The following is a 25,137-nucleotide window of genomic DNA, read 5'->3' on the forward strand; positions in this document are numbered from 1 at the left end:
ACAGAACGGAGAAACAGACATTTACTAGAGAGCTGCACATTCGGGGTGCTTAGGCTCCGATGTTTTGCTTTGTAACTAAAACCCAACTTACTCCATGGGCCCCAAATCTCTGAGCTGAGTAAGTCCATGCCCTCTCCCCACTCCTTTTTTGATGTAGTTTTCTGGAAAGACGACCTGTTTGTGTAACTACAGCGAGTGCTGAGTCTGAGCAGAGCCAGGCGAGGCCTCTGGGGCTGTGGGAGGGTGCAGGGCTGCTTGTCGGGAGAAGCTGTGGATGCTGCCCCGGCCTGCATGCCTGTCTTACCGCAGCTCATCTGAAAACCATTTTGAAGTGTTTATTTCTCCACCTTAATAAAATTGGATGGCGAGACATCATTATGGTAGGGTGAGTGGTGGGCGTTCAGCTGCTCCCTCTGTGAGTATGGTTATTTACTATGTTAAAGGGCTTAACATTTTTTTTTTTCTAAAGAATGGCGAATGGGGACTTTTTCTTGATAGGTTGGCTGTCTAGCAAGAAAAAAAAAGCCTTTTAAAGCTTGTGTTTGGATTTTTACAGTTTAAGAAGGTGATTTAGTGATTGGTCCTGAACTTTATCTCAGTTGCTAATTTGACCCTTTCACCTTCCCCCAACAAATGACAAAAACGCCCCTACAATGCATAAGCAAACAAAATTACATGCTATTGTTAATGCTGTACTAGGGATGGGTACCAAATTAGGTACTTTTAGAGGTACACACCGAATTCTGTCAAAAGTACCGAGTACCGATTCACGTGAAACCAAAAGGTACCATGTTTAGGTACCTAAACACGTCCTTGTGACTGTGAGGGAGTGCAAGAGTAGGGGATTTTCCATGCTGGACATAAACACACCATTGCAAGGTTATATTTTGAAGAATAAATTTGTTAAATTGAAAGAAATACATTTTACAAAAAAGTACTGAAAATTGTTATCGTTGAGTACCGTTACCGTTTGCGAAGTACCAAGCATCAGTACTGTATCATTTAAAATGTGAAATGTACCCATCCCTAGGCGTACATATAAAGGCTTTTACAAGGAGAGTGGCAGGTAAGACCCATAGAATAAATAAAACATGGACGTAGTCTCCCCGACGTCACCGGTCTGTTTCTGAAAGTGAAGCAAATCAGGAATTGCAGCCATATTGGAAGTGGCAAGGGCTTCTGTCACATGACCTGAGCTGTACCTCTGATTGGGCGAGCTCACAATCCTAATATCCTTGTAACCACCTAGTTAGAAAAAAAAATCCCCCCCTCCGGTACAATGTGTACTGATAGTAAAATGGGCTCTGCTGGTAAAAACTAAAAAAGAAAATGGAAAACTTAAAATCACAGCAAGGCTGACAAAACTGGATAACTTACAACTCAATATCATAGGAAGGCTGGAAGATCACACGGCAAAAAAGAAACTTTTAAGACTTGGGCAGCAACCATAGACTGTATAAAACATGGACGTAGCCTCCACGACATCACCCGTCTGTTTCTGAAACAAGGAAATGAAGCTAATTCCCAGTCGGCTGTGAGTTCCCTTTTGAACAGCTACAGGGTGCTCGGCAGTCACGTGACCTGAGCTGTGTCTCTGATTGGACAATCAAACGATCCTAATAACTTCTAAACTGCCTAGTTAGCAAAAAATTCACTCACTGTACAGTGTGTGCCAATAGTGAAATCAGCGTTTTAGACCCAAGCTATTTTTGAACCAGACAGTAAATATCCTTTTTAATGCTGTAATAGTCTGTTTTTACAACTTTAATGTAATAACTGATTACCTGCATGCAATTAGTTATATTTGGTGGAGTGGCTCGGCTCTTAAACCTACCTGCCTAAGTGGGTAGAGCTACACTTCACCTCTTTTAGCATCTGTTTACCTAAAAATGGAAGGTAGAGCATCAGCAAAGACCTGTCATCTGTACAGACAGGACCACTCTTGTCAAAAGACCAGGGTATGGCTTTCTTCTGGCAGCTTTTATATGCCTCTCTTAGATGCCCAAAGCTAGAGGCAGAGAGAGTACACTTCCTCTCACTTTCATGTGCATACAGCAAAGGCAGGGAGAGCAGCAGGAAAGACTCCAGCATAGTTCAGTTATAGTCAATAGCTTTAGTGTCATGCATTAGTAGCTAGCTATGTGCAAATTCTGTCCATTGAAATAGAAAAAGATTGACCTGCCAACAATCCAGAAACTTCCCGTGATGGTGGAGACCAAAAAAGAGCTCTAAAGAAGGTGAAAGGCAATACTTTTAATGAATGCTAATGTTCCTTCTTGTTAATTTAATGTGTAAATGAGCAACTTTAGCACATTCTCGTAAAAGCTTTACAGGGTGTCAGGGACTTAAGCTGTACAAAAGGGGAAGGAAAGAAAGAAAGAAAGTAAATAACCCCTCCTACTCTCAGACTCCTACGGAAACTCATCTTTCTCGTTGAGTGTGGTCAGCATGTTTTTATTCCAGTGGGACGATTGTTGCCTTCCAAAAACAGAGATGTTCTGACTCATTAAAAATGACACATTACACTTTGATACTCTTTGTAAATGTGTCTGTTGTAACTCATAAACCTGTCGCTGCATCAGAGAGTATCAGACACAGCAATCAGATGTTTATGTGGAAAAGACAGAGCTCTCCCCTCGCTCCCCCACGGTGAGGCGGCAGACAGTTGGAGCCTGAGAGAACTGCTGGATGCTGCAATCTTGGTTGCCTCATAATTTGACAATGCCTTGTGTTGGATGTGTTACAGAGCTCAGTCAGAGATATCCAGTCCAAAGGGCTCCAGTTTTCTTCTCTTATTCCCTTTCTTACGTGGACAATCTGGCCCCTGTCACAGTCCCTGAGAGGTTCCTGGCTCGCTGAGGCTGATGTGACAAGGCTTGCTGGCTTTCAGAGTTTATTCGTCATTGCTTCCGCTCCATCTCTCGGAGCGTTAAATTATTTTTCTTTCCCACTCATCATTTTCACCCAGATTCATTCTTCTTGTGACTGAGCGTTGGCCTTGTCCTGCCTGTCTCCACCTCTCCTCTCACACCTTCTTCGTCTGCTTATAACCATGAGGATCATGCCTGCCTGTCTCATGTGATGGAGACGTATGGTTTCCATCACACGTAATAAAAAAGATGGAGCCCAAATCAGGCCACACACAGAGTCTGCATGGTGTCAGTTTCCAGTAGGGCCCCCAGAGCCATCCCATGAACCCAAAACCCCTCGGCCTTAATTCTGGCTTCCTCTTCTTGCGTCATTGGCAGGTACAAACTGGAAGTGAGCGCAATGAGCACGCTAGGATGGAGTCACCTCAGTTATGAGGTGGGGTAACAAAGCAGCCAGGACCTCCACTGAGAGACAGCACTTTGTCTGTGGGTGGTGGTCAGTTTGTTGTCCTTTTAAATCTTCCATGAGGGCTTTTGAACTGGTTATAAATCCACAAAAGAAAACCAGACCATCCCAGGAACTGTTGTCTGGTGTTGGTAGAGTTTCAGAGAATGTTTGAGAATGTCTGACAATGCTGCAGTGTAGGGGCTGTGACAGAGAGCGGAGCACAAACACACACACACACACACACACAGCCAGTAGGAAAAGTGTAACTTCAGCAGCAAACAAAGAAAAAAATCAGCATCTTTCTTCACATTTGCATAGAGGTGTGGATAGGCCTTAACTGAAACAATCAGAAAACAAAGTCTACACTCACCGGCCACTTTATTAGGTACACCTTGCTAATACCGGGGTTGGACCCTCTTTTTCCTTCAGAACTGCCTTAATCCTTCATGGCATAGATTCAACAAGGTCCTGGAAACATTCCTCAGAGAGTTTGGTCCATAATGACATGATAGCATCACACAGTTGCTGCAGATTTGTCGGCTGAACATCCATGATGAGAATCTCCCGTTCCACCACATCCCAAAGGTGCTCTATTGGATTGAGATCTGGGGACTGTGGAGGACATTTGTACAGGGTACAGGGTACAGTACAGGGAACTCATTGTTGAAGAAACCAGTCTGAGATGATTCCAGCTTTATGACATGGAGCGTTATCCTGCTGGAAGTAGCCATCAGAAGATGGGTACACTGTGCTCATAAAGGGATGGACATGGTCAGCAACAATACTCAGGTAGGCTGTGGACTTAAAATCATGCTCAGTTGGTACTAAGGGGCCCTAAGTGAGCCAAGAAAATATCCTCCACACCATTACACCAGCAGAAGCAGCCTGAACCGTTGATACAAGGCAGGATGGATCCATGCTTTCATGTTGTTGATGCCAAATTCTGACCCTACCATCTGAATGTGGAGCATAAATCCAGACTCATCAGACCAGGTAACGTTTTTCCAATCTTCTATTGTCCAGTTTTGGTGTTGCTGTGTGAATTGTAGCCACAGTTTCCTGTTCTTAGCTGACAGGAGGTTCACCCGGTGTGGTCTTCTGCTGCTGTAGCCCAGCTGCCTCAAGGTTGGACGTGTTGTGTGTTCAGAGATGCTCTTCTGCAGACCTCGGTTGTAACCAGTGGTTATTTGAGTTACTGTTGCCTTTCTGTCAGCTCCAACCAGTCTGTCCGTTCTCCTCTGACCTCTGGCATCAACAAGGCATTTTGGCCCACAGAACTGCTGCTCACTGGATATTTTCTCTTTTTGGGACCATTCTCTGTAAACCCTGGAGATGGTTGTGGGTTAAAATCCCAGTAGATCAGCAGTTTCTGAAATAATCAGACCAGCCCGTCTGGCACCAACAACCATGCCACATTCAAAGTCCCTGAAATCACCTTTCTTCCCTATTCTGATGCTTATGGTTTGAACTGCAGCAGATCATCTTGACCATGTCTACATGCCTCAGTGCATTGAGTTGCTGCCATGTGATTGGCTGGTTAGAAATTTGCATTCCTTTTTGAAGCAGCTTTTGAATGAAAGTTTTAGTCATTCTGAGATACTTTCTAGAGTTTTCTTTCAGTCACTCACAGACATGAACCAGCACTCTGATTTAAACACACACTATTATAGTCATGATACAGCACAGGCCACCTCACCCTGCCATTCTTAAAGCCGTTTTGAACATGAGTCATTCATTGAGCCATCATCTCCCTCCTGACTGTAAACCTTGTGGGCTTGGAGTACGGTGTTGAGGGATCTTGTAAAAGAGCTTTTTCTGTTTCACTAATGAAACACAGATGGCATGAAAGATGAAAACAAACAGTTCAGGCATTTAGTGAAGACTGTATTTCACAATCAGCAGAGATAGCTGTCTTTGTGATGTTATGTAACCACAGGACTCCAGCGCAGACCTCTGTGTGTTGTTTCTGTGTGTTTAAGCATCTTTTGAAGCTATTGTGACAAAGTTTCTGTTTGTGTTGCTCTTGGGTATCTTTTGATCTTGGTCTGTTCATGGGTGAAAAGTGTTTTCTCCTGAAAAACTTTGGCTTTCTTTTAACTTAACCCTTTGACACCAACCCTCGTGTCCTTTTTAAAAAACTGTTTCTGGCTGGGTGTAACAATCATTCACCCTCTTCCACAAACATACTCAATGACTTTATTTTCGGCCATTTGACTAAATACAAACATAAACAAAAAAGCTGACATTTAATTAAGATAATAATCATTATTTCTCAGTGAAAAGTGATATTGTTCTGTGGATAAGAGCCGTTAATTTTAATGTCATTCTAAGGACAATTTGGCCAGTTTCTTTAGATGACTTGTTTTTCTTTTTTGGATTAATATTTGCTATTTCTTTCTTTTAAGAACTTTTATCTTCCTGCTTTCTTTTTTATATCTTTTTAAATTCCTTTTATACTTTCTCTTCCTTGTTTTTTCTATTTCTCTTGTCTTCTTCTAACAATCTAAATTGCTTCTTCAATGATTTTCTTTATTCTGTTTTTCTCTTATTTCTCATTTGCATTAGTTCTTGAAACTATTCCGTTTCTTTTCTTCTCTTTTTTTCTTTTTCAGTCTCCTTTCTTCTTTTGTTTCGGTAAGTCTTTTATTTTCATTTCATTTCCTTTCTTTCAACTTATCTTTTTTCTTTTTTTCTTCTTTTCTGTTTTACTTATTTTCTTTTTTAATTTTTAATTTAATTTATACCCCACTGTTTTAACTTAATTTTTAAACTTTATAAATTTTCTTGTCTTTCTTTTTTTCTTTCTTCCATTCATTTCTTGTCTTGTGTTTTTCTCATCCCTTTTTCTTTCAGCTTTGTTTTCAACTCTGTTCTCGTTTCTTCTTGTCTTGTGTTTTTCTTTTTGTCTTACTTCCATTTTCACTCTTTCAACTTACTGACACGTTTACTTCCAATTTTTTTCTTTCTTTCTTTTTCTTTCTTTCTTTCTTTTTTCTGTCTTTCTTTCTTTCTTTCTTTCTTTCCTTCTTTCTTTCTTTCTTTCTTTCTTTCTTTCTTTCTCTTTCTTTCTTTCTTTCTTTCTGTTTTTCTTTCTTTCTTTCTTTCTTTCTTTTTTCTTTCTTTCTTTCTGTCTTTCTTTCTTTCTTTCTTTCTTTCTTTCTTTCTTTCTTTCTTTCTTTCTTTCTTTCTTTCTTTTGTCCTCTTCAGTATTTTGTTGTTGGCTGTTACAATTCTGAATTCAGACATCTTACATGTCACACATTATAATAATCTGATGTATTTCTCTTTAGGTTAAAGCTTCAAACACATCTTCTTTCCTGACTCAGACTCTGTTCTTTGTGTCTTGTGCCCAGTATAATTCTCTGATTGCCCTCTTGGATTATTTTGCACTCGGGTTCCTGGAAAGAGGTTGAGTGAGTGTGAGGCGAGGCAGGGATCCAAATCACAGTTAGTGTGACCTCAGCTCACAGCTTTGTGTTCTCATCCGTTACTATAGCGTCCCTCCTTCTATTTACTGTAAATAAACATTGTCTTTAATGAGCTGGGCCCATGTATCAGTCCTGAATGGCTGCGGACAGTATTTTGGCTTGTCAGGGGAGAATTAGTGGCCACGTTGAGATGAAAAAGAGGAGATGTTTGGGGAGTCCTTTGTTTTAGGAAATCAGGCTGGTGAAAGACTCGAGCTTGGAGACACTTTGTTTTTCTAAGGTGGACACTGTGGATATTGTTTCATCACAGAGGTTTTGCAGGAACAATGGGTAACTTTATGCAACCAAGAGACCATAACAAGGGAACCCATTCACATTTAAGCCCGCTGGTGTCTTTTTTGTTCTTTGGAGTCTTTGTAATGGGGCATTATTTTTGTTTTGCTGAGCAGTAAAAGTTTTGTGGTCCGAGCATCCTGGCCGAAGGTTGTTCCTGCGGTCGTGAGTGATTGGATCCGACTGAGCCCGACTGTGCAGGCGACAGGGAAGAATGACGAATCAGTGTCTGATTTAATAAGCAGTGGGCCAAAGTAAAGAAAACGGAGTCTCTAATGCTAAACCGTGAACAAGGGGGTCAGTGTTCGTTTCTACAGTTTTCCATCATCCTCTTCCAGTTCCTGTCCTCTTGATTTTTGAATATTTATGAAGAGCTGTGTCAATCAAGAAGTTGGTTTTTAAGTTTATCAGCAGAACCTTTTACACAGTCTGGGTTTAAGCACATGGGTGTTAGAAGATCTTCACAACACTCAATCAGCCGAGGTTTCAGCAGGATTTCTGTGTTTACCTCTCAGTCTACAATTGGGACTTACTTGACATTGAATTTTAGTCATTTAAATGCTGTGTAACCTTACATTTCGACCAAATTTAGCCTGATTATATCTGGATGTGGTTTCTGGCTTGCTAAGCAGCAACCTTAGAAGCTTGGGTCAAAGTTTTTAGTCACACAGACCATTTTTTTTTTTACTTTCAAGGACTGAAATCTGGCATCAAGAAATTATGTAAAATGTAGTCAAAGAAAGTTTTGAGAATAATTTTCAGTAATCAAAAGTTTTCAAAAGGTCTCCATGAATAGCTTACAATGAAGAAGAGAATCCCCAGTATTATTTCTTAAGCTGATGATGCAGTGATGTCTACCACCAAAAGGAACAATGTTAAAAAACCCAGTAAACATGCTTGGGGGAATTGGGGGATAAAAAAACAACACCAAATACATCTTCAGGTCTTGCTCAGCAGTTCAGCATCTGTCTCTTTTCCTTATCTGTCCTCTTCATCCAGGATGTGACCCACTGGGAAATGAGCAGCGAGCAGGTCGTAACCTCTGGTCGAGCCCTCGGCAGCCCACTGGCGTGTTGACTCTCAGGGGTTGTAAAGATTACAGCTGCTCCAGCTGATGTCTGTTCTCCCTGTGTGCCGAAAGAGGAGCCGTGAAACTGAACTCCCGGCTTTGTTGTCATGTTGTCGGCCATGTGTTTTGTGTTATGCCAGGTGTCCTCCATGTTTGACAGCCAACGTAAAATTCTCCGCTTTCTCCACCGCGCATCTGAAGCTCATAAATCACGAGTGCAGTGGAATGGAAAAGCCTCTGGCCGATGTCGTGGTTTATCCCTTACAAAGTGTTTCGGTGTACTTACACAGCAGTAGATGTGTAAACACTGCCGGCGTGTTTGGATTGCGTCAGCAAATTTGAGCAGCAGCACTTTGATTACTGTAAACTGATGAACTGATATGTTTGCTCTTTTGTGGAAGCATGCATGAGTTGACACTTCAAAAATCTGCACAGTTATGAATGATTCAGATATGCAATCAATTATTGTGGCTGTATTCCCATAGTGCACCTGTCTGCATTCAGGAAAGACTTAGGTAACTTCTGATATCTCATGCACAGCTGTGCTAAGTATTCTGTAGAGGCTCATAACATGTTTTTATCACGAACGTAAGCGTCTCCTGGAGCTCTAAAAGATGGGATCATGTTCAGGTGTGACAAATTACTCAAAAAAGATATTGTTCTACAATTTTTCTATTAATTTCAGTTCTTTCTCTCTACTTAAGTAAAATGAATGATTTTGGCCAAAAGTCACAAATAGTTAGTAATGTTTATCTTAAGATGTCTTTACTTCAAACACTAATGACATGTATTGATTTCCTTATCCTTGTTCCTAGGAACACATGTTCAACATAAGAAGTATTCACAGATTTCTGAGATATGAAAGTAGAGTATAGGATGATCTGTTTGGTCTGAGAGGAGGGGGAAACAGGGTTAGCTTAACAGCCTGAAAAACAGCTACGTCTCCATCTGCCAATCAAATCAGCCATACAACCAATGAATCACAACTACCAGTCTCAATATCATCTACATAGAAAAAATCTTAAGGAAAACAAGTGCATCCCATTTATTTCATTTTATTGTTCTTCTTACTATTATTATTACATTTATTTATTTATTTATTTATTTATTTATTATTTTTATTTATTTATTTTTATTTTATTTATTATTTATTATTTATTTAATATCATTTTATTTTTATTTTTTAGTTATTTATTCATTAATTTATTTTAACAAACAAAACCAACCAACTGTTTGTGACCAAAAGAGAGCTATAAATGGACAGGCAGTTGAAACTGTTTGATGGGGTTGTGGTAGACGTAAGCGCCAACTTTCGTCTAAAACATGAGGCAATGTGAAAGCTCTAGAAATTGCATTATTACGTCGAGAGCCTGCTCAAGGTTGGCCTCGACCACAACACGCCATAAAAAGGCATTTTTACTGCAGAAATTAGAACGTTTACAGCCTGGTACGAAAAATTACTTCAGTCTGAATAGCTCATCTTGCCAACGGCACTCACTGTATGGGAGGAGGCGGGGGTAATTAAATTTAGAAGGCTAAGTTTGAAATATATTAAGATCACTGGTTTGTCAGGCGGGTGTCCTAGTGAGAAGGCTCAAAACGAGCCTCATTTCCAATATGGCTTCCACTGATGGTTTGCCTCAAAACTCTGTATCAAAAACAGATGAATGACACCACAGAGATTATGACCATTCATTATTAAGAAAAGTATTTGCAAGCACTAAAACATGTTGACGACACTTACAGACTAAGATGTCAATGTTCTAGTGGCCCAAAGGAAGCTGCAATACTTAAAGGATCATAGATGCCAAATAATGAGTTCCAAAATGACCATAAGTAGACATTGTAACCTGAGCATTATGGTAACCCAGTGTTGTATATTTGATAGTGAAAGTAAAATAACAAGGTAAAAAACTTTTCAATAAAACCATATCAACTTACATATCAAGTATTTTAGAGATCCCAAAAGAAAAAAAAAAGATTTATACTAAACACAGATATGCAGATGAAATGTTGGAATATGGTCACTTTTGCAAACAAAGTTAGTGCTTTCTGTTTCTGCCCTATGAAATTAAAACCATTAAGAGTACAATCGTAAAAAGTCTTCTTGATTCTGCTCTTTACGGTAAATCCCTTGTTCTCTTCTGCTGGAAAACCTCCCTTCAGTCTAAATTCAGTGTTAAACTGAGCTCAAACGTTCACTGGTCATTAAAAATCCCTTTGTACCAAGAACAACGAGTCAAGTTGTTGACTTTGGCATCAAAAGTCCAGCAGAGACCTTGATGAGTCCATTGGTGCTGCCTTTTTAATTGATCAAAGAATTACCTCATCTATTAAAAAGTGCTTGAGCTGAAAGCGTGGAGAAGTCTTTGGCACTAAATAGGCTTGGTCCTTTCCAGGTTGCTGAAGGACGCTCGTGTGATTGACCAGCTCTCTGATTGTGATAGTCATGCATCACACTCTTTGCGTCGCCATGTTGAAAAAGAACTATTTCTTCTTATAGCAAATGTGAAGTAAGCTTCATTCCAGGTGCATGAAACCATACCACCACCCCCCTTCATCCAACCTTTCCACACACACAGACACACACTTCCTGAGCTGAAAATGAAACGCAGCTGTGTTCCCGTCAGCTCTGAGGATCTCGCCACTCATCTGTCATGAAAGATATCCTCGGAAAATATTCCAGTGTCCCCACTCGCAAAGGCCTTTGAGTTCGACTCCAGAGTCAACTTATACTGCGAGAGCAGAAGTGAAGAGGCGGATATTAAAGGAGCTAGCATTTTATATTTTAGAAAAGGACGTTGTACATACTCGATGAACATGAGCTGTGTTTGTGCTGGGACTCTGTGCACAGAAAAGACGTCAACTGAAGAGGAGGAAGTTTGCTGAGCGAAGGCTGAGTTCAGGAAAATAAGCATGTCGCTGAGTGTAAACAAGTCATTGGGGGGGATTGTTTTTGTGTCCCCTGCCCCTTCACCACCCGGGCCCTGAGGGATCTGCAGGACTCTTTAATGTAGACTCCAGGCCTGTTTGTCCAGATGTGGGACTCCTGGACATGGAGAGTCCCCAGATAACTCCAAACTCTACCCACATGTCCTTTTTTAGACCCTCTACTCTGGTAAAATGTTCAATATGCAGAAAATGTAATGAATTTTGTGATTCTGCCTTTACACAGGGATCCAGGAGGCCACCCAGTGTACGAAGTGTAAGAATGAGTGGGCGCTGAAGGCCTCCATAGCTCTGCTCTATGTGCTGTGTACGCTCCTCACCATCGCTGTCGCTGTGCTCGGATATAAAGGTAAGAATATATCATCACTGTGGCTTGATCTTAGCTTAGCTTAGTTTAGCTTAGCACAAAGACAGAGAACAGGGTATTAGCTTGGCTCTTTGATTTCTTTCCTGGAATGCATTAGGAATGACAGACCCAACTTTCTTTCAGGGAAAAAAACAAGCATTTAAAGCTTTGTTTTCTTCAATTTATGAGGGAAGACTTGTAATGAAATGTTGCAATTTTCTTTTTAACAATTATAATTTTGATTTTAATTTATGAAACTTTTAATTGTTAGTTGCGTATAGCTTAAAGAAATATGGTTTCATTTCTGAGCTCATACTGCTCATTTTAGCCAGAGTGAAGCCTCAGTGTAACTCACTCTCTACTGTGAAACTGAGACTCACCACAAACAGATGAATGGGCGATACATCAGGGGGAGTAAAGAACTGAAAACTGAGAGCATTTAATTTCCTGAAACATTTGGGAGTGAATTTAGCTTAATCCTTGATCTTATCACCGAGTGCTTCCATAGTTGCACATTAAACCACAAGTAGTTAAAAAAAAAAGAAAAGAAAAATTATGGTTGGGGAAAGGCAGCCAATAGTTTTATGATTGACTACATAAAAATGGCTTGGCCTATGTACTTCAATAAAACCACTTCTTTAGTCAGACCAATGCTAGCTGTTTTTTGCCATTTCCTTTTATTCTTCTATGCTAGCTGTCTAAAAATGGAGCTTTGTGTACAACCAACTATTATCAAGAAATTAAGTGCAAATAAAGGGTTTTTTTTTCATAAAACGGAGTTATTTCCTGAAGTAGGTACACAATTTTGGTATATATCTTTTACAGTGGCGATTGCTCTAAGACTGCAAGGCAAGCTCAGCTTCCCCTACAATGTCCCCAAAAAAGTGGTGATATGTGCTGCTGTGTGTACATTTCATTGATAAAATATTTGCTAGATTTCCTTCATCTTTTGTTCAGAATCAGCTACCTATCACAGGTAACTGGCTCCACCTCCTTCTCATTCATCTCCGCAATGTCTCAGTGCTGTAACACAGTCGGATGCTTAGCGTCTTCTGACTTCAGCGGGGAAGTGTAGAGTGGGTTGTTCCACTGTGGAAACTGGATGGTCATTGGATAAACGCTGGGCTTTGTCCCGTCCATCTGACACTGAGCGTCTCTGGGGGTGTACGAGGCAGTGGGCTGGCCCAGACGCTGGGCTTCTGCATGATGATTGGATGATCTGTCTGAGGCCGAATCCCTTTTTGATTGACAGTGAAATGAGCCAGTCAGTTGAAGTATAACCCTCCATTGGAGCATCTTCTGAGTTTTACATTCAGTTGTTCTGGACTGATCTGGAGGCTTTATCGGTCCCCAGCGAGTTTACTTTCTTAAAAATGAGGAGCGTTGTGTTTAAAGATTCTCTCTCTTTTCACCAATAAGCAGCTACAGCTACAGCTGTGGAGCTTCTCCCCCGTCACTCACACTTACAGCCTGTCGTAGTCTCACTTAGCAGCTCCAGCTGCTAACAAGCTGGCATGGAGGGTAGAATTTACATTTAAATAAATAAACAAATGTATGATGTAGGCCAGAAAAAAATGAGCTTCCCCTCCTTGACTGACCAGCAGCCGCCACTGCTCTTTTACTACTTTTTCAGAGAAGTGAAAAAATTTGCATAGCAATAGTTCAGACAGGTCAAACTCGGCCCACAGATCCTCAGCTGCTCCTAACACCAGCTCATATCAGCTAACAGCTCAGCTAAGCCTGATCTGTTTTTACTGTTGGGAGGTCTTTGCTGCTGCTCTCCCTACCTTGGCTCTTCATATGTGAACACAGGAAAGAGAAGGGAGGTGTGCCCTGTCTACCTCAGGCTGTGGCATTCCATGTAGGCATGTGGAAGGGCAGGGAAATTAAGCTTATTGTAAGCTACTCATTAAAGAGATTCTGGCCCTGATTTGATTTTATAAGATTTTAAATAATTTATGGAGAGAAAGTCTTCTTAGGGCGTTAGAAGTTTTTGCTTCCGTCAAATGTCTTTCATTTACTTTCCAGTACAAATGAAAGTAGTAATAACTATATTGCTTTTAAAGGATCGACTTCATCCCCCACCCACCTTTTCTCAGTTTATTTTACCAACACTCCCAAAGCTCACACCTCCAGAACGTGTCCTCTAGCATTTTGGAGCTGAACTTCCTGGTCTGCTGTTTCAGATTTTTCCAGATCGAGGAAACAATCTGCACGTCGTTCGAAGAAGTGAACTTTGTGTGTAACTGAAATAATTGTGCTAATCACTCCAATGTGCGACCTTGATATCCCCTCTTGTTGTCAGTTGTTTCAGTTGCTCAGGGGTTATCTGTGTGTCCTGTGAACAATGACGTCCCCTCACTCTCTGAGCTCAGTCCGTCCTGCTTGTTCCATGGTTCATGTTTTCATGCAGGCCTAATTGATGCCAGATGAGCAGCGAGTGAACTCAGTGCAACTCCAGCAGAACCCTCTGAAATTGGGTTTTTACTGGCACCGGAGCACTTCTCTGTCAGGGGAACCACAGCTCAGCCTAAACACACTCCCAGCTCCAGATGGTTATGTAGTGAGACCCAGTGTGCTCTATGCACTTAACATGTGTGCCTCTCTCTCTGTCCTCCATCACTGACCCACAGAAACAGCCTCTATGTGCCTCTTTTGTTTGAATGCTGTTTAACCATAAAAGCTTGGCAGGGATTCAGTGACCTCTTGTCATCTCTGCCTGCAGTTTGTTGTCTTGATAGACGCAACCAAAGGCAACATGAGGTCATTGACTGGACTCTGGAGGATTTAAATCCTATTCATTTTCCTCAAAGACAGTAAGAAAACAAATGGAAAAGGATATGACTTATGCTTTTGCCTCACTCCCTTTGTGAGCGTGTTTTTCTTCTTGGGGGACAACTGGTTTCAAGTATGAACCGACAAAAAGCTTCTTTAGTCAGTTAAATTCAGTTTGCTATGTTTGTCCCTCTATAGCCTGTTCACACATAGCCTAACACACCAGACGGACAGTTTCATATATCCGCCATGAAAATATTTCACTAGTCCATCTTGGTAGCAGCTCTTTGGATTTGTTTTCAGAGGCTGAACCTTCAAAAAAATCAGCAGCTGGTGATTGAATGACCGTTCTGATTGACACACTCACCACAGACCAATTCGCATTAAGCCACAGTATGACAAAGCTTTTGTGCACCGCTGTTGAGAAACAATAGATGAACAACTACAGGAACACGTGAAACAGCTGTGATAATGGCGTTAGACAACTGCTGCTTTTTTGGAAAGTTAACTTAAAGGTCCCATATTCTGCTCCTTTTCTGCAGTTTAATATGGATCATTGATGTCTTTATGAAATGGTAGTAACATGTTTTGGTCCAAAAAGCCAATAAATCAAGCACAGCAGCATTGTTTCCAGGCTCTCATTGCCCCTCTGTTCAGAACGCTCTGATTTAGTGGGTGTGACCTTCATATGTAAATGAGAAACCGTTGATACTGCCCCACATTTCGGCGTCACTGAGAGCAGCGCCACGAGCTACGAGTGCACAATGTTTAGAAAACAGAGAAGCTCGTTTACAGTAGCATTACAGGCCAAAACAACAGGTTAACCGCAGCTGAAGTTAGCATCCTGAAGCTAACACAGAGACAGGGGGACACTGTCTTACATCTGCTCCACAGCACACAGCATTTAAAATACTCACATTTCCAGGGTCTGAGGTTTGTTGGTGGATGGTTGGTAATGCGCCTGGATTCAGGACCAGTCTATTCGCTAGCCCTCTGTTGTACTGTCACGAGATGGGAAGCTTGAGCATGGAACTATGTGGCTGTTTACAGCCAAAAACAGTGATGGCTCTTCAACTTTGGCATTGGGAGTGGATGGGGAGGGGCTTCGGGGGTTCAGGGGTATCTGCTCCGGTGGACCTGTCAGGTCAGACTTGCTCCTGATTGGTCAAAAAAGGGAAAAGCTGATGTCGGCAAATCCCAGAAATCCAAACAGCTCGTTTTAGGTCAGGATTTTACATTCACAAGCACTACTAATTACAGGTTTTGTCATTAAATATCACATTTTGTGGGCTGGGAGGAAAGCAAAAGACCCACAAATTTCACTAAAAGACTTAATAAAGTGATTTTTGCATAATGTAGGACCTTAAAAATACTTAACAAATGCACGTCTTGGCAAAAGTCACGTCTTTACAACAGTGAGTGATGGTACCCACGGAAAACAGTCTCAATCCTGTAAAAACACTCCTGATTCTGGCCACAGGTGTCACTGCAATCAACGCCAAACGAGTAGTCCCCACACTGCCTTTAAGTAAGGAATCGAACGTCTGTTTTGCTTTTTGTGGGCAGAGACCATTAAAGACACATGGTTCAACCACAACAAGATGACTCTAAATGGCCCGTGAGGTAAAACATTGGGTACAGAAAGCCCACTCATGACTCACAAATAAAAACAACTGCAATAATTCATCTTTAAGAACTACAGCATATGAGTCCTTGACTTCATTGTGATGCTTTAGACTTCCACAACAAATTTTACCCTAAGATATCTGTTGTATCTCCTCTGCTCTAGCATGGTTTCACACTCCACTTACTTTATAACTATTTTTACTGTGTCAGACTTTATATGAAGAAGGAAGTTGGATTTTACAACACAGCCGTGGAAGTTTCAGGAACCACCCACATACAAACTGGAGAGAGTTCAAACTGGGCACAGAACAGTTCACTGACACAATATTTGGAAACACTGAAGGTTCCTGCCAAAGTGGCACTTTCCTCTGCTGCTCTGCGTGCTTTATGGTTAATGTTGCCACAGTGTGATACAAAGAGACTCTCCAGAGCATGTGAGGGTCTGGATCTGGGGATTTGCTTGTGTTAGTTTTAGTTTCCAGGCTTGTGAATGTGCCAGCTGAAGACACAGTGTGCCGTAGAGGTAGCGTCTGATTTTAGCTTTGATTTGGTGTTAATGTGATGATACATATTGACGTTTTATCCCATCCCTATTTTGCATGACAGAGAAAAGGGGAAATCAATCAAATTTAAAATAAATAAGAGCTAACGTGTGAGGGGGCTTATAGTGCCACTCAAGGCTGTGTCCTCATTTAGAGGACTGATGGTCTCATCCCAGCCCGTCTTTCTGCTGATTTGACCTCTTGAGGTGATGGACCTGTTGTTTTAACTGCTGGAGCTAACAGCTGGGATGCAGCTTCCCAGCAGAGGAGCCAGTGGAGTTCACAGTGGAAGGATGTTTCCCCTTGGCGAAGCTGATGGTAGAAGTGGGCTGATTCCCCGGCATCCCAGACGCATTCCAGAGGAAATGAACGCTGGTGTTGCCTGTGGGGGTGTGAAGAGCCTCCCTGCCACAGTGTCTGTCTCCTCTGAGCTGTCTTTGATCCGCCTGTTTACTGAAGACATCCCCCCCCTGCAGCAGGTCACTTCCTGTCCCTCAGGGCCCTCACCAGTGTCTCCCCTTGCAACTCGTTGCACTGTGTCTGTCAATGACCACCCACTCCATCCCTGCTGAATCAACGCTTCCACCTTCCTGGATCTTCCTGTAATGCCCACCTTTCTCTGCCTCTCACCCTAAATTAAACTCCAAGCTCCACTTTTTCTACATCTCTCCACCGTAATCACAACTGGTTCTGTCCAATCCCAAGAGATTATGTTAACCGGGTCCACCGTTATTACATGCCTACAAGACATTTAGCCACATCTCTTATAGTGTCTGTCAGTAATTTTTATTGGATCCTCTCTGATCCCTTTTATATACGATGTCTGTGGTTTCAGGCAGTTCTGGTCTGGTAATAACAGGAGGATCCAGTGATGAGACAATGATGCTAACCTTTGTCCTACCTGCTCTGTTTTTCTTGCAGTCGTACAAAGAGTGGACACTGTGTCTGAAGGTATTGCAAACTATGGAGGGAAGATAATTGCTGTTGAGACTGACTTGAAAAAGCTTGGTAAGTTCCATGTTTGTGGGTTTAACCTGAAGGAAAAGCTACAAGGAAAGGCTGACACAGTTTTGTAATCTATTGAACAAATCTCTGTCTTCAGATGATCAAACAGGGGAGAAGTCAGAAAATACCACCACAGAGATCCAGGCTTTTAAGAACAACATCTGGAGACTCCAGAGGCAGCTGTCTGCGGTGGAGGAACGCATCCACAGCGATCAAGTTAAGCTGAGTCAGCTGCAGAACACTGACTCAGACATTCAGAACAGCCAGGGCTCCATTCAGGGGCTGCTGGATAGCAACACTGCCACCCTGCACTCTGTGAACGGCACCCTGCAGTCCTATGGCAGCATCATTGAGGGGCTGCAGGACGACACAGCGCGGCTGCAGAGAGAGCTCCAGCAGCAGGTGAAACTTCAAGACCAGGCGCTGCTCAGCATCAGCAGACTGAACCTCACGCAGGCCCAGCAGAGAGGCCTCATCGCCGCCCTGCAGCGTTCAGTGGACGACACCAGCCAAGCCATCCAGAAAATGCGCAATGACTTTCAGGGCATCGAGCAGACATCAAGACAAGCACAAGCTGACGCTGAGTGGCTTCGTAATAAAGTGGAAAACCTACAAGTCATGGCCAGTAATGTCTCAGCTTTGGCAAAGGCAAGCAACGACGGCCTGGACGAGGTCGGGTCACAGCTCACTTTCATGGCCAATCAGCTCCAGAACACCAGCAGCCTCACTGAGTCTCATGACCAAACCCTGAGGGAGATTTTAGATCAGCAGAGAGACTTCAGTAACCTCACATCTACCAAGTTTGACCGTCTCGAAGTGCGCCTGGATGAGACAGAGCAGAGTATGGACCGAGTTACCGGAAACATCAGTTTCACCACACAGCTCCTGGGTGCCATCAACCTTAACTTGAACGGCTTACGCTCTTGTTCAGAGACGGTCGGACGTCACTCAGACATACTGCTAATCCTCAATAACAGCATGTCAGATGTCAGGACAGATGCTGCCACTTTGAGGTCCAAGCAGGAAGAGCTGACGAGTCGTCTGGACAAAGAGGTCACAAGCCTTTTTGTTGTGATGGAGGAGATGAAGCTGGTGGACACAAAACACTCACAACTTATAACCAATTTCACCATCTTACAAGGTGAGAGATGTGAGGCTAAGTGTTGTACTGATCACATTTTTAGTTTAAAGTTTAAGTATATTGTTGTAGATAAAGGACTACAGCCATTGGATGGTTAGCTTAGAAAAGACTTGAAAAGGACATTTAAATAACAGCTTACCTAAAAAACAAACAAAAACATATTTTCACTGTCAATAACCAGTTAGATCTATTGACTGGATATGACCCATTTTTCGTATAAATTTAAGAAAACAAACACAAAAACAAAAAAATGCAAAAAGATATGGTTTTGAACTGGTATATGAGCTTGCTTATATGCTAAGCTAACTAGCTGCAGACCCTAGCTCTACAATTATCCAACATAGGCAACAGAGGTATCATTTTTTTCAGCAAAATGTTAGCAAGAAAAAGAAACCTTTTTTTTTTCAATGTGCTCTCTTCCTTTGGACAATTGTTCAAAAAATATTTCAAAGCTCACAGAATGTCTTATTTCTCAGGACCTCCTGGACCCAGAGGTCCAAGAGGTGACAAAGGACCTCAGGGACCACCTGGTCAGTCTGGCCAAAAGGGAGAAAAAGGGGATAAGGGTTTACCAGGGATACGCGGATCTCGAGGAGAGCAGGGTATCCCAGGACCACCAGGGCTGCCAGGGTTGAAGGGCCTTCCTGGTGTACCTGGCAGCCCCGGTTCCAAGGGCTCAAGAGGTTCAGGGGGCAGGGCTGGCCCTCCTGGAACTAAGGGAGAGCCAGGAACCGCTGGCCTTCCTGGGCGAGATGGACAACCTGGTCCTCAGGGGGCACAGGGCCCACCAGGGATCAGAGGCTCAATGGGACCAGCTGGGGAGCAGGGGCCAAGAGGACTGCTAGGACCAGTGGGGCCTCCGGGGCCACCAGGACCTCCAGGACAACCAGGGCTCCCTATCCGGGTGCCATTAGTTCCGCTGGGACCTGTTTCTCTGCAGGATGAGGCAGTAGCTCCCACACTATGGGCCCCAGGTACGACTTTCCTCATGATGTCATGAATTAGTTCAGTTTCTGAGCACTGTGACGGCTGAATGGCTATCATCAGGGAAATTTATGATCAAAACACTTGTGAAATGTGCTTGAGATGTTCATGCTGAGGGAAACTTACAATAAATGGCACAAGATAATCTAATGTTTACACTGAGGAAGTTCCCAATGAGAATTGTAAATCTCGACTATCTGACTGGGAAAAGAAAGAGAAGTACATTTTCCAAAACACAGCATAACATGGAACCACAAGGACCACAGGTAAACAATGGTAAGATGCTATTCCAACTATGGCTAAGGTTAGCAGAGCTAGCTACCAGCCTTTGGTCCCTGCAGGTTGACTTCCAAATAACTGTGCAGATTACATCAGGCTCTGGTTGAGTTAACTTACAACAGCCTTCTTACAACTCTACGTCCATTTTCCAGAACAAAACACTGCCTCAAAAACACTGAACTACTGGAAGCTGGTTTCTACAGTACACTTAGAACTAGAGCTAACAGCTGGCTAGTTTAGCTTAGCTTCGGTATTGACTGAAACAGGAGGAAACAGCTTGCTTGGTCTCAAATTTGACTTCAATACTGAGTACACTTCTCTACGACCACATGTTGGTTTTACATTGTGTCTTTTAGGTTTTCCATTATGCTAATCTTAGCAAACAGAAGTGGCACCTTTTCTTGATAATAATTAACTACTTTATGTCATATTGTGTTTTGCAGGTTGCCCATCTGAGTGGTTAAATTACAGAGACAAATGCTACTTTTTCTCCAAAGACCTGCACAGTTTTGATGATGCTAACAGGACTTGTGAATCTGTCTCTGCTTCATTAGTGATCATAAACGATATAGAGGAACAGGTAACTCAGTGAAGAAAGACTCTACATTTACACCCACAGAAAGAACACAGGAGAATTCATGACTGCTCTTTACTTTGTCCTCATGCGACCTCAGAAATGGTTGAAGAAGCAGACCTTTGGAAGAGGTTATTTCTGGATGGGTCTGACCGACAGGGAGGTGGAAGGCGTTTGGCGCTGGCTGGACGGGACTGAACCTGTTTTCACGTTAGTAACAAATCAGAAGATACATGCATTACAGGAACATTTTATCCAGTGTGAAAGTGGGAACTGCACAGGGTTGATATCTTGTTTCAGAGCTGAGCAAAAAACTGCTTTCCAAAGAGTTAACAAGACATAATCACACAGTTTCAAAATCTCAACTTACTTTTTTTCGTCTTATTACTTCAACTTGAAACTCTGCTTCTTCAGTGCTGCTCCACATTCAAAAATAACAAATTCTTTCTCAAACCTTTGCTTGTTTTGGGGATACAGCTGCTCTTGTCTTTCACAAAAGAAGTCAAGAAAACAAAACTCGACATTAACCAACAGAGCTTGAAAAATCATAGTTGAACTCAAAGATGTACAGAAATGGTCTTAATTGGAAAGAAATCTGATCATTTACCTTCACTTTGCAGTATTTCCTCTCCACTTCTCTCTTCCACTGTTGCTTTTGTACCACTCGGATGAAAAGAAACTGTAAACCTGGTGTGTGATCGCCCCCTGTTGTTGGCCTGCAGGAAGTGGAAACCTGGTCAGCCTGACAACTGGGGCCACGGACATGCAACAGGAGAAGACTGTGCGGGGCTCATCCACGAGGGGTTATGGAACGATTTCTTCTGTGAAGATCTCATAAGCTACATCTGTGAGAAGGACATGGAGACCTGTACGTCCGTCTCTTTTTTTTATCATAACTTTCATTTTTTGTTTCTTTTGACTGGATTTATCATCTTCTTGTGTTTGTTTCCCTGCAGCGAGATCGCCCGGATCATAGCGACGTCTTGTGAGCTTGCAGTGAGCAGCTAGACTTCCCCCATGTGGCACTGGTCCACGCAGCACATGGAGAGTCCATACGGAGAGAGGAAAGGGGACAATCTTGAAACAAGCGTAAGGCTGATGCAGACGTTGCACCACAGCTTGAGAGACCTTTCTTCCTCCAAAGTGAGCCCAGTCCAACTTTACCAGCAAGTGCAATACAGCGGGGCTACAATGAAGGACTCTTATTTTTGAAGATCATCATTAGATTTATACAAATCTAATTATTTTTATAGTTATTTGAAATACATTTTATAAATCTGTATTCCATGTGCAACTGAATATCTGAATGTATATTTCATTAAGCGAGTTTTGAAGGAAATTGTGAATTTCATAAAACGTCTTTAAATAGAGGTGCTGAATGATGCGCGAGCCACAACCTGTCGCTGATATGCCGTCTTTAATGAGGAGCCTGTTATCTTACCTCATGAATGTCCGTATAGCATTTTTACCAGTAGAAACCTATGTACACATAAAGGCAAAAAGTTAGTTCAAGACTGCACGTTAAGTTTCATAATCCCTGTATGGTACAGTATTATTAAAATTAATTCCTCTATTATAGCTGCTGATGTGTTTATGAATATGAATCCTACCTAGAAGTATGCAACGTGCTGTTTTCTGCTCTCAGGTCCTGTAAAGAAAAACAAACACTTGAGTTTATGCAACACTCCGTCAGATGAAGGAAACACAAATAAATGAGTAAAACCTTCGATGACTTTGGATCTTGTGTTTACATTTTTAAGCAGATGCCGACTCAGTGTGATCACACCACTCCAAAGAGTTGTAGAATTTAGTTTATTGAACTTGCACAAAAAGGTATTTTCACATTCTGTTGTTTTTCATCTTGAAATTGGCTTTTCCAGTGATTTGACATCAACTTTTACTTCCCTCTTCTCTAACCCAGATTAAAAGCAAGAAAAGTTGATTATTCTCCTGATAACCATGGGATACTCTGCTCAAACTTTCTCTCCATCATTTCACATCCTGTTCTCCTACTTTTAGGTCAATCACAGTAACTACTTCAGCTGCACAGAAGATTGAAATGATCTCACAATAGCACCTTTGGTAGGAGGGGAACTAACAACCTTTTATTGATAAGGACACAAGAGTCTCTGCGTGGAAAAAACAAACAGGACACTGAACAGAGGCTGGGTGCTTACAAAAACGAAATTGAACTTTTTTTTTTGACTCAATTTTGTTTAAGAGGCACTTTGGTAAATTCATGACGCAGTAAACATCGAAGCAACAAAAGATGAGCAATGAAGACAAATGTTAAGTCTGAGCTGTGCTCGCTCCAAGTAACACAGTATGTGAATAAATTATCTTTAAGAAATGGATTTATTAGCCGCTCGTTTCACATTGCATCATTTACACGTAAGGTAAAACAAACATACACAAAAGAAGCAGCATATTGTCTAAATGTGGATTTATTGTTGAGGTATGGTAGATATATGAATATTTCCGCTTGTGAGACTTTTTTTACAGTCACTGTCTGTGAAAAAATCACTTTAAAAGTAGTGATAAAGCCAATTGTCATCTGATATTACATTTCACATTTCCCTTGAAGCCTCTCATTTGCCCTTTTCTCCCTCAGACAGGTGGGTGAAGTGCAGTGGTTTCTGTTTTTCAGTGCATTGAAGTCGGTGTCTGAAAAAGGACTCAGGATCTCTTTGAACTGAGACACAATATCAAGCTTCTGTCTCGAGCTCCAGCAACACTGGGACTGTAAACATGCTTCTAATATTACCGCCCAGATAGGAATCAATCCTAACGATACATCTATTTTTTTTTCTCTCAGTACTGATACATTATTTTCTTCAAGTTATAACAAGAGATACAGCCCCCGCCTGGCAGGTTTCCCTCTGCATGGCTTCACCGTCCAGAGCGATAAAGAATGTAACAGCTGATGGTGCTAAAGACAAGGAGGAGATGAAATGGGGGTTTAGGGTGATGTGGAGGCAGGCTGGCTCAAACGAAGGCATGAGGTGGAGGCTTTTCTAGTCATCCTTCTCCACAATGACTTCCCCATGAAGCACCCTTCTCCTCTGCCGGAGCATGTGGAAGTAGAGCTGAGGGAACACTGTGAAAAAAGGAACAATTGGTCACTTCAACTGTATGAGATTTTTGTTCTCACTGTTCTGTAAATAAGAATCATAAACCTAATGGTAAGCTACCAGTGTCATTCTTTTACAGTGGCTTTTCTATTATCACAATTCACCCTGTTTAAATGTCCCATATTATGCAAAAATCACTTTATTAAGTCTTTTTAGTGAAATTTGTGGGTCTTTGGCTTTCCTCCCAGCCCAAAAAATGTGATATTTAATGACAAAACCTGTACTTTGTGGTCCTTGTGAATGTAAAATCCTGACCTAAAACGAGCTGTTTGGATTTTGGGGATTTGCCGATGTCAGCGATTCCCTTTTTTAACCAATCAGGAGCAAGTCTGACCTGATTGGTCCACCGGAGCAGATACCACTGAACCCCCTCCCCGCCCACTCCCCTCCCCGCTGCTGGAGAGAATTCCGAAGTTGAAGAGCCATCACTGCTCCATTTTTGGCTGTAAACAGCCACATAGTTCCACGCACAAGCTTCCCATCTCAGAAGACAAGACTAAGTGGCTAGAGTTCATTTATCAAGGAAATGTGCCAGCTACACTCAGTAAAACTGTGCATGTGGATGAATAAGTGTGTGGATGAATCCACGAGCACAGCCATTTGAAAAAAAGGGACAAAATGCAACTTCACCTGCCTGTAGTGCAATTACAAACCTCCCGAGGGTAGGACATGTTTTTGTTTTAATTATTATTAATTTTTTATTTATTTTTTAACAGGTTTTTGGGGAAATTATTTATCAAATTTATGAGATAAAGGTCTTTGACACACAAGTATCAAGTATGATGTGTTTTGGTAATATAGGGTAGAAGGTCTGGTTCTCTTATTTTTAAAAAGTTCTCTAGTTTGCAGGTCTCAGTAAATACACTCAGCATGCCTTACCTACAACTTTTTAATGTGTCCCCTACAAAGATTCTTGTGCATCTGTTCTTTGGATCTGTTCTATCTTTTGTTGCAGAAATAATAAAAGATCCCTTCATAAAAGTATAAGAACTTGTTAGAGGCTGAAATGTAACAACAACCTAAAATGTTGTGGTTTTTTTCCCCAAAATTTAGCAACTTGTTGTTTTATTACATTTCTTCAATTGCATTTTAGGCTCAGCACTTTTTTTTATATTTTCTACCAGTTCTTACATTTCAGGCTGTGTCACATTTTTTCATTACATTTAGAGTAAATCTTACATTTCAGGCTCTAACAGGGGCAATTAAAATCAACTTGGACGTTTTAAAGACAAATTTAAATTTGTCAGACCTTACTTTTCTTAATCTTTTTCTCAATCAGTGAACAATCATAATGTGAAAGTGGCTACATCTGCTTCAGTTGCTGCTACATGGTCTATTGTTATATCAATGAGGCCCCGTTCCTCCTTTGATAACTGTTTGTCTAAGCTAACAAATTCCTTCCAATGTCAAAGTTAATACTGAGACATAAAAGTAAATTGAAATTTCTATATTAACTCTTGGCAAGACAAAATCAACTTGCTTACTCTTTCAATTCAAATCTTCAAAATTTGACCTGTTGAATTCAGACATTTCTTCCAAAACCTTGCCTTTCGTTGAGACTCTTAAAACTGCACAGACAAACCCTCAAAGAGACATCTTTTCAGTTTTTGCTCAGATGTAATCAGAGCAGTGTATGA

General features: G+C 41.7%; 2 protein-coding genes across 3 annotated transcripts in view; one reads left to right on the forward strand and one right to left on the reverse strand.

Moving 5' to 3' along the window:
• The window catches only part of LOC141807456 (collectin-12-like), a 41,316-nt gene extending 19,253 nt beyond the window's left edge, over positions 1-22,063 (forward strand). For both annotated transcript variants that reach the window (XM_074693493.1, XM_074693492.1), the window contains exons 3-10: positions 11,324-11,446; positions 17,308-17,394; positions 17,489-18,532; positions 19,009-19,506; positions 20,239-20,375; positions 20,470-20,579; positions 21,092-21,237; positions 21,326-22,063. In XM_074693493.1, the coding sequence (XP_074549594.1) occupies positions 11,324-11,446; positions 17,308-17,394; positions 17,489-18,532; positions 19,009-19,506; positions 20,239-20,375; positions 20,470-20,579; positions 21,092-21,237; positions 21,326-21,345 (2,165 nt within the window). In that variant the 3' untranslated portion in view covers positions 21,346-22,063. The remainder of the gene's footprint in view (positions 1-11,323; positions 11,447-17,307; positions 17,395-17,488; positions 18,533-19,008; positions 19,507-20,238; positions 20,376-20,469; positions 20,580-21,091; positions 21,238-21,325) is intronic.
• Positions 22,064-22,795: 732 nt separating this feature from the next.
• hacd1 (3-hydroxyacyl-CoA dehydratase 1) overlaps positions 22,796-25,137 on the reverse strand; it is a 47,238-nt gene continuing 44,896 nt past the window's right edge. The window contains exon 9 of the mRNA XM_074693021.1: positions 22,796-23,466. Coding sequence (XP_074549122.1) covers positions 23,384-23,466 — 83 coding nt within the window. The 3' untranslated portion in view covers positions 22,796-23,383. The remainder of the gene's footprint in view (positions 23,467-25,137) is intronic.

The sequence above is a fragment of the Halichoeres trimaculatus genome, unplaced genomic scaffold (genome assembly GCF_033239565.1).
Source record: "Halichoeres trimaculatus isolate MK-OKI-2021-1 unplaced genomic scaffold, fHalTri1.1 fHalTri1_scaffold_18, whole genome shotgun sequence".
NCBI lineage: Eukaryota > Metazoa > Chordata > Actinopteri > Labriformes > Labridae > Halichoeres > Halichoeres trimaculatus.